At 36.3% G+C, this 10,485-nt stretch overlaps 1 protein-coding gene across 1 annotated transcript; it reads right to left on the reverse strand.

The window, feature by feature from the left end:
- Window positions 1–2,935: 2,935 nt before the first annotated feature.
- On the reverse strand, window positions 2,936–3,320 carry LOC103071505 (brain and acute leukemia cytoplasmic protein-like). The gene is given in 2 exon segments (XM_082931311.1): window positions 2,936–3,029; window positions 3,031–3,320. Coding segments are annotated over 2 exon segments (384 nt in total).
- Window positions 3,321–10,485: the final 7,165 nt, after the last annotated feature.

A 10,485-nucleotide genomic window follows, 5' to 3' on the forward strand; every position in this document is an offset into this window, starting at 1 on the left:
GTCTGTGCACTGCCCTGGATGGAAGCCTGCAGTAACTGTTTCTCTGATTACCACAGTCCTATAGGATCCAAGAATACAAGTCCCTCTGGTCACCAGAGCCAAGTGATCATGAGGCATTCCCTGAGTGGCAACTACATAAAACAGGGTGCTAGACCTAGAAACTAGGTGTCAGATGCATGTAAAGCTGTCTTCAGGAAACACTGGTGCTCTGGAGCATGACAGAGGATGAGTGCAAAGATAGTGCCCTCCTCCTAAGTCTCTGGAAAGAATTACACTTAGCCCTTAGATACATGTTTAAGTAGAAGCCTGCCCCTCAGGCTGCAATCATAGTGATTAGCTAATAGGCCTCCTTCACAGAAAGACTGAACTCCTGGATCTGTTAACTCGTGATGTGCCCCAGTGGTGGTAGCTGTTTAAGAACTCCTTCCCTGTTGGTCACTGTCCTGTGGGACAGACCCATGAGCAAACATAAGCCCCACTGGCCACCAAAGCCAGATGATGTAGAAGTGGGGATGCAGAAGTTGGGAAAGAGGTTCCAGTTCAAGATGGTGATATACGAAGATCCTTAACTCACCTCCTCCCACAGACACATTGAGTCTACAGCTACAATATGGAACAATTTCCTCTGAAAAAAACCTAAATACTGGCTAAGTGACAACTACACATCAGGCAAATGAGAAGAAAACCACACTGAAGCAGGCAAGAGAGGCTGGGACACAATCTCGCCATAAAACCCACCCCCAGTGCAATGGCCCACAGTCACGAGGAAACTTAGAACCCAGAACTTCTCCCTGAGGAAAGAAGGGCTTGAACCCTACTTCAGGCATCCCAACTTTAAAGACATGCACTGTGAGACAAGATGCTTATAGCCATGTCTGGCACCCGAATTTTTGTGACTGCTGCTAGGAATCCCGTTGTATTTTTAATTGACTTAAATTTCCCCAAATGTCTCTACTAGAGTAAAAAATTGATATTATTATTAATGTACTAACCTTATTCCCCATTACCCTGATAAGGAGGATTTCAATCCACTTTTAAGGTGTACTGCACATGCCATCTGCTACAAGATATCCAACTTGGACCTGCTTCTGCTCTTTGCTTCTCTCACCTCAGCTCACGTTTGTCTCCTCCAGTCAACTTCTCAAAGGCCCTTATTGCAGCATGCCATCCAGGCCACTATGTGACACTATTTCACCCTAGTTCCAGATGTTTTCCACTTCTGAGGTGGTCACTCTGCTGCTCTGAGCCAGCAAAATCACCACCAGCCCCTGCCACACTATGATTCCATCCAAGATATAGCTGGTAAATATTCTCAAACACTTATAAGGGTTGCTCAGCCATCTAATGGTGAAAGAAAAGAAAAAGAAAAGAGAAGAGAAGAAGGAAAAGAAAAGGAAAGAAAGAAAAGTAAGGCCCCTTTCCCTCTCTGTTATGCTATGTTAATATAGCATAGTTGTTTGTAGGATTTTTGTTTATTGTGAATAAAGCTGATATAAATATTCACATACAAATCTATGTGGAAATATCTTTTTACTTCTCTTGGAAAAATTCTTAGGAATGCGACAGTGCTTCATAACGCAGATACACATTTAATATTTTAAGAAACTGTCCTAAAGTTTTATGAAGAGGTTATTCCACTTCTACATTTTGAAAAGTGGTATATGAGATTTTCAGTTGCTTCATACCCATTCCAGCACTTGGTATGTCATTACTTATTTTAGCCACTTTAATGAATGGATAGTGATAACTTTTGTTGTTGTTGTTTTGTTGTTTTGTTTTTTCTGCTAAACATGGAGTTTATTGGTATCATTCAGTACAACTTTAGTCCTTCCTTTCCCAATCCCAGGTATGTTAACAGTCATTTAAAGATCATGCCACATTACTTTGGAGGAAAATACATCCACCTTAACATGTCTAAAGAAATGCTAGAAAATTTTATTCCTACCGATTTTTTTTTTTTAATGCCTCAGCTACTGATTTCTAACACAGTGCATGTGGATCTAATGTCCATGTGAACTCAAACCAACTAGTTACTGACTTTTTAAAGCAATTCCTTTGCAGATACCAAATGACACAGTCCTGGGCTGTGCAGAGAGGCCAAAGGGAATCCAACATGTTCCAGATTTTCTCCCTCTTGTGAGCCTGGTCTTTGATTAACAACCACAAATGGCCTTATTGGAGAGAGAAAACACTCAAGAACACAAGCAAAGGGAAGTGGAAAGCTGGAAAAATGCAATGTCTTCTGAACCCTGATGGCTCCGAGGTGACCACTACTGTGATATTATGGTTCAGAGGCTGACGTGGACCCCAGCCTGGGGGGATGCTGAAGGCAGATGAGAGAGAAATGGGTGTGACTATATCACAGAGGCCTCCCTGGGACACACCATGGGTGTTGGTGGGGTTAGTTTCTGTAAAATTGGATCTGAATCTGTCTCATCCTGAGCTAAGGAAACAAGAACAGAGTTTAGAGTTGGGTGAAAGCCAAACTTTTAAGTGAACACGGTAAGCTTTGTGATGGTAGTATACCAAAAAGGAAGAATGAAGGAATAAGCCTGCCTGAAACAGTGCACAGGAGCTCAGAACCGACTGTGACTCTTTCATCCAGGAACCTACCCCTTCTACTCTTCCGTTTCCTAAACTGGCCCGTGGCTTTTGCTCGCCACTTTTCCATCAGACCACACTGCAAGAGCTGCAAGAAGCAAACTGAACATACATTTGCAGTCTATTACCTTGTGGGAGTATTGTGCCAATACATTTAAGTGATAAATAGGAGGCTGAGAACGTCCCAACAGGCTAAGTAAGACAGTCTCCCAAGGCACTCGGCAGCGTTCCCACACAGTAAGGGCCACCCACGTCTTCAAGGTTCCACAATGGGGTCCAGGATGTGAAGGGCACCAAAGAAGTCCCTCTGCCCTTCAACTGGTTGAACACTCTGCTAGTTGCCACAGTTGTTTGTGATTCTTCGACTTCTGTCCACCTGTTGGATGCTGTCTGCGACATTAACGGTGACTTCCTTTGCAGACATCTGCTCTTTTAGCCTCTGTGGTCTGGAGGCCATTCTGTTTCTGGGTCAGGGGGCCTAAGCTGAGGCCCTGGGGATTTGGGCACTAGGTCCCACGGCTCATCTTCTCTGGGTTGGATATTCCACTTGGGGCTGTCGATCCGGGCACGCCATCTTCCAGCACACCTGCGTGCTGGGCCGCTGTCCCGGGCGGCGCGTTCGAGTCGGTGTAGGTGAGCCATGTGGACTCTGTCCCGCGAGCCCAGCTCTCCTAGTAGCGGGGCTCAATGGCATCCGCCCGGTTCCTGCCGCAGCCCATTCTCCCGCGCTGCTGGCGCGCCCGGCAGCTGCTCGGTTCGCGGTTCCAGTGGTGGCTCAGCCCGGCCGGCGAGGCGGCGGCGGCGGCATCGCGTGCCCCGACCCGCCCGCCCGCGCTGCAGCCACTTGCCCAGCTCCCGCGGCGCCCGCCGCCTCCTCTGCCGCCGATAACTCTTCATGATTTACATAAATGACCTTTACGACCTTATGCTAAGTATCTTCTCATGAGCCTATTGGCCAAATATTTTCCTTTGCGAACTCTGTTCAAATCTTTATCTCCAGTATCATTGGCTTGTTCTTATTATTGAATTATAAATTATTCCTCATACATTTATTCAAATTATATTGTTTTTGGCACTATGGTGAATCACTTTCCAATTACTTGCTGCTGTGTATATCTATCCTCACATTCATATGGCTTGCCTTTTTGTTTTCTTAAGGTGCCTTTCGAAGAGCTATATGTCAATTTTCACGAAGTCAAATTTTTCATTTTTTTCCTTTGTGGTTTATGCCTTTTATGTTCTAAGAAAACAATGGTTAACCCAAATTTTCAAATATTTTTCCTGCTGTTTTATATTTTTACCACTACAATTATGAGGCATTTCAAGTTAACTTTTGTGTATTGTGTATGTTAAGGTTTGATGTTTACTTTTTCTGCAGGGATATCCAGTTGTTCCAACACTGTTACAGATTTTCTTTCACCCACTGAATTGCTTTGGGACCTTCGGCAAGTATCAATTGAGCATGTATGTACAGGTTTTTTTTCTGGATTCACTATTCTGTTCTATTAACCATTTGATAGATCTGTTCTTTCACCAGGGCCATGCTGTCTTGATTACTGTAACTTATAGCAAGTCTTAAACTCATGTAATGTATGTCTTCTTTGTTCTTTTTAAAAATTACTTTGGTTCTTCTGAATTGTTTGCATTTTCACATAAATTTTCAAATTAACTTATTAATTTCTACCAAAAAAGGCTCTAAGATTTTGATCGAGATTGGATTAATTCTATAGGTCAATTTAAAGAAAATTAACATGTTAACAATGTTAACTCTTCCAATCCATGAACATAGTAAATATCTCTATTTAGGTCTTCTTTACTTTTTATCAACAATATGCTATAGTTTTCAGTGTATATAGCCTTGCTTATCTTTTGTTAAATTAATTACTAGTTCTTTTATATTTTGGCACTATTATAAATGGAATATTCTTTAATTTTCCAATTGTTTTCCTTTGTTATATAAAAATGCAAAAATACAAAAGTTTTATATATTAACCTTGTACCCAGCCACTTTGCAAAACTAACCTATTATTTTCAGTAGTTGTTTTATAGAGTCCTTGAGGATTTCCTATGTAAACAATCACGTCTTATGGAAATATAAATATTTTTTACATATTTCTTGTCAATCATTATGCCTTTTATGCTATTAATTTCATTACAGCAATAGCTAGGACCTGCAATATTAAGGTTGAATGGTAACAGGGAGGGCAGACATCCTTGCTTTATTCCTAATCCTAGGGAGAAAATATCAAATATTCACACTTAAATATGAGGTTAGCTGTAGGTTTCCTATAAATGGCCCTTAGAAGTTTGTGGAAGTTCTCTTTTTGTATGTGGCTAAAAGTTTTAAAAATGACTTGGTGCTGAATTTCGTCAAATATACTTCTGCATCTATTGAAATGATCATATTCTTTTGTTCTTTATATTGTGAATATGGCAAATTACACTGATTGAATTTTGAATGTTAAACCAATCTTACATTATTGAGGTAAGTCCAACTTGGTTATGATGTACTGGCTTTTATAATGTTACTGGATTTGATTTTGCTAATATTTTGTTGAGGATTTTTGTGTGCAAATTCATAAAAAGATATTGGTCTATAGCATTTATTCCTTCAAATGTATTTGTCTAGTTTTGGCATTAGACTAATAGTGACCTCATGAAATGAGTTGGAAATTAATTTCCTCCTCTTCTATTTTCTGAAAGAGTTTGTATAAAATTGGTATTTATTTCCTTAAATGTTAGGGAGAATTCACTATGGAAGCCATGTGGGGCTGGACTGTTCTTTGTTGGAACATTTTAAACTACTTTTATGCTTTCTAAAATTGGTGTGCTTACAATAATCTCTCATGTTAATGGATTTTTTAAAATCAAAGAACAGTTTTAATTATGAACAACTTTCTCTTTAATTATGAGTCATTTGCTGTGGGAAATTTGCTTTTTTTCTTCCAAGAACATAAAATACTCTTGAGGGCAGGGACAATGATGTATTTGTATTGTTCTCTAGTGCTTAACATAGTGTTCCATGCAAAAGTGTTTAGTAAACATTTATTTAAATAAATGAAAAATGAATTAATGAAAAGGTTAGTGACAAGACCATGTTTTAATCCATTTATCCTCCCTCAGTTATAGTTTTCTCACTCATAACATGAATGAGTCCATATGGATATTATTTAAGTTCCAATCAGTTTTGAAATTCCTTGAAATATACTTATGTCTTGCTAGTTTGAATATAAGAAAAGGAGAGTTCAACAGCAATGACTTTTTCATTCACACCCCCAAGACTTCCATGCACACAGATTTCAGTCTTTCTCTCCCTTTTTATTCTCTCCAGGTTAAGTTTTAGTATTGATATCTGCAAGTGTGTCTCTAAGACATTCTGAATCTGTGGTAATTTTCTATTCTGCGTTTTAATCATAAAGTTTAGAGATAAAAGGGACTAAGAGAAGATCTAATCAAATCTCATCACTGAGCAAAACAATTAATTGAGTCTCAGAGAAAATAAGTGTTTTTCTGCCTCTGTAAGTGACCTCTTGCTAAATGCAAAAGGCTTTGAGTAACAAAATCGAAAGGTTACTAAAGGTGACAGTAGAACTAAGGTATTTGAAGTTTCTCTTTTCCTCCCTCATGCTCACTTATCTCTCAGAACAGAAATATTAAGACCAAAAAAGATTTATAAAATAACTGTGTGTGGGAGCCTTGAGGATATACATATGTCAATCGATGTAAAAACTTTAAAATCAGGTATAGTTTCTCCCACCCCAACACCGCAGTTCTTCTACAGTGTAAGATCAAACAGTATTTTCTAATTGTTTCTTCTTCAGAATATTATTTATCTCAATGCCGATCTCAGGGTTTCAAAGACCCCATAGTTCTTACAGCTAACTCCCACAGTGAAGATGTAATTATACAGTGCTGTGATTTTATACATGTGTGTATGTATACACCCACACATATAAGTGCAATTCTTACTCAATGTAAAAACTGTTTCATTTCCCTAGCACAATCAACTTACTTCCTTGAGCCACAGATTTTTACAGCTAATACATCTATTTATCTTTGTTTCTCTCATTTCTATAAGAGAAGGCAAATAGATAAGTACATTTAGTTAAAACTAACCTGAGTCCCTGCTCTATACCCTTTAATATTAAATCATTTTCTAAAATACACTGATTTTACTTAAATCCCTCCATGATTAATTGAATAAGTTTTTTTAGGGTTTACCTCATAAACTAGAAAAAGGATCTATTTCTGTTGTCCAGTAACTATGCTGTTAATGAAACTAGGTCTTGAGTTTCCACAAATAGGTAGGAATAACTGGCTAGGCAGCTGTTTCCTATAAAATGGAGAAGCACAACAGAGGTACACTGATAATACTGGTGGCAGATAATTAAATCGTTCAATTTGTGTCCATTTAGAATGTTGCCTATCTTTAATATCATCTGACAATGCTTTTTGTTGTGTCACATGCTAACTGAGAGTGCTTGATGAAAAATAAAAACTGACAAAATATCTTTTTAGTTTAATAGAGGTATTATGTGTAAGAGAAATAAAAAAAAAAGGGTAGAGGAAAATGAGAGAAAGGATGCATTTGGTTTTTCATTTTATATATATTTTGTATATAATCCTAATATTTCTGATTTTTACCCTAGGAAATAAAAACAGAATAGGACTAGCCTTTAGTTTTTGTAGTTGAGATATTTTTCTTAATCTTCCAGTTTAAAAAGTTATTGTATGATGGTCACAGGACTTATACTGTTTCTAGGAAATGTTCTAGGAGTATGCATTTTCTTTTTGTCCTGTCTCTGTGTCAAATTACAGCTAAAAGAGAGAAGACACAGACGAGATGAATTTTGAAGAATAGAAATAAGAGATTCAAATACATGAATTACTCAACTCATATTAATATCATAAAATTAAAAATTATTTGCACACTTTGAAATAGTTAACCATCCTTTATTATTTGAACTCAATTTTCCTTGGGTTAAAACTGGGGTCTTATTAATAAAATAGGTCCCTTGGGAAGTTACGTTAATGCTTTAAGTCAGTAGTATATTAATAGTAAGTATATTATGGTAATGTTCCACATTGATAGAGAGACACCAACTTGCCTACAGGCATGCAGATGGTGAGTGGAGCCCAGCTTTGTCTCAGGCAGTCTTGCTCTGAGTCTGTGTTCCTCATCATAACATTATGCTGCCTCTCATATTGCAGAAATATATAACATTACAACTTTGGTTACACTGCCATTAATTCCTTCCACAAGGACTTATCTTGGGTTCTGTATGTGTTTATGGTTCTAAAATTGTCATTTCTGTGTTTTAATATATACCTTTGGGAACTCTGAAGAAAGATAAAATAAGCAATTCAGATGTTCAGCCATCTTGTTGTTCCCTAATCATCTATAGTAGGGGAGAGGGATGTTGCTAAACATTAAATATAATCAATTGATTCCATCTTATTAATTACCAAATTTATAATTGCAGCTTAAAAATAACATTCAATATATATTTTCCATATTGAGTAAATTTATCCTCTATTTACAAAATTACCCGAGTGAAATATGTGTACAAAATTCTCAGTCAGAATTAATACAGTTCTATTAACATGGAGTCTTGGTGATAGTAGTTCATTAGGAAAATAATACAATAATTTTTAGTAGCATTAAGAAGGATTTAAAAAATTATATGTATATTCCTGTGAAAAATATCTCCTGGAACTTTAATTAAGAAAGTAGACAAATTCTATTTTAATATAATTTAGAAATATAGCCCCTTGAAAAATCTATCCACTGATGTTCCATGGCAGGAAAAAATTAACGCATAAATCAATATTGAAACAAGATAGAGAATACTACTCCCAAAGAAATAACATATGTTTGAAATCTTTCTGTAGGTGATTAAATTGCCTCTTTGGAATTTTTACTGAAAAGTAATAAAAAAATAAAATAGTTAAGGAATGGCTTAAAAGCGTAAATAATATTGTGTGAAAAGTTATTCATAAATAATTTGCTTTTTATGATTCCTTTATTCATAGGTTCCATATTTCTTTTATACATGAGATAATGTGTGTAAAATGTGTCATACCTAGTTGGGACTCAACTGAATTAGCTTTTGCAGTTGATTGTTTCATCATTTTTAGAGCCCTCTACTGTTTTTATTTAAAATAACAAGTTTTTTAAACCACTGCTTATTTTGTCTCCTGAAATGCAGTTCATTCAAGAGACTATATGTTTGAAATCTTTCTATAAGTGATTAAATTGCTTCTGTGGAATTTTTATTGAAAAATAATAAAAAATAAAATAAGGAATGGCTTAAAAGTATAAATAATATTGCATGGAAAGTTATTCACAAACAACTTACTTTTTATGATTCCTTTATATATTTCTTTTATACATGCGATAATGTGTGTAAAATGTGTCATACCTAGTTGGGACTCAATTGAATTAGCTTTTGCAGTTAATTGTTTCATTATTTTTAGAGCCCTTTACTGTTTTTATTTAAAAAACAAGTTTTTTTAAAAAAAACACTGCTTATTTTGTCTCCTGAAAGGCAATTCATTCAAAGGTGCTCATTGATTGAGCTATTCTGGTTGTTAAAGTTGCAGAGAGATTTTACAATTTCACTATGAAAACAGTATATTCTTCTCCAATACATCAAAGTATTTATTTTTCTAACAATTTCTAAAAGCGCCCATGAAAAGCAGTTATCTAAATCATTTTGAGAAGTTATGCACTGCTGTTAAAACATAGTTCTTATTACAATAACTTTGATATTACATTACAACTCTGACATTATTCTGCTGTTCTATATAATTTTTAAATGTTTTTGGAAAAAAAAATTCAAATCCTAGGTCAAAATCATTGACCCCAGAAATAAATTTACAGGAAAGTGAGTTTGAATATAGCTAAATTTCAAGCAGACAAGCTATAGAAATAAGATGATTAGGTTCTTCCTTCTTCCTATCCAGTTCAGCAACTGTGAAAGCAAGGTCCTTACTTTTAGTTATGATTTATCCACCTGGCAATATGCATTATTGTAATTCACTAAGTCATTACTCATCTTCATTTATTTTTTTAGCACAATGCCTGATACTTAAGAAGAGGAGAGATTCCTGAGATTGGTAGGGCTTCTTTCCCACCTACTTTCTTGCCTTCTCCTTAAGACTTTTTATGTTAAATTGTGAGCTGGCAACTGCATGTTTGAGCATGAATTCCTTGGTTTACAGTGAAATAAGCACATCCCTTGGGATAATATTGCTTTGAAAAGGAGATGACAGGAGTCCTGTTGATTTGGCTTTGATGCAAATTACAGCCCCTGTATCCTTCAGTTCATGACACATTTGTGAATTGCCTGCCCACATTTTCTCAGGAGAGAAAAGAAAACTTATTTGGACTCTAAAGGAAAAATAAAAATAAAAATACTAAGTTTAGTAAATGCTATTTTTCCCCAATTGGAGCATGTACATGTTCTTAGTAAAACTGCCCTCTATATACATTGCCAGAAAACATTCTTTTCTGCTGCTCCAGTAAATTCTCTAAAGTCTAAGACTGTTAATTCTGGATTCCATGACAAAGACTGAGGAAAATGTAAACAAAAAGCATAAGAAAAAGCAAGAATTTAGTTTTCGGGCTTTTTCCTGGGAATAGGGAATAACCGTACTGATTCTGCACATCTTTGTGGGATTTAACACATAGTACCGAGAAGAGTAACTGGGAGATATTTTAGGTGATTAGTAAAATGAGTGACAAAGACCTTCAAGGAATCCCACATCCATCCCAACCATCTTTCCCTTTTATTTCTCCACTGTAGACAATAAAGACACTAACTAGTCACCTTTCCAACCTCTACAGATCTAGCCATGTGATAACTTTTTGGTAAGTGAAGC

The sequence above is a fragment of the Lipotes vexillifer genome, unplaced genomic scaffold (assembly GCF_000442215.2).
Source record: "Lipotes vexillifer unplaced genomic scaffold, Lipotes_vexillifer_v1.1 scaffold49, whole genome shotgun sequence".
NCBI classification, from domain to species: domain Eukaryota; kingdom Metazoa; phylum Chordata; class Mammalia; order Artiodactyla; family Lipotidae; genus Lipotes; species Lipotes vexillifer.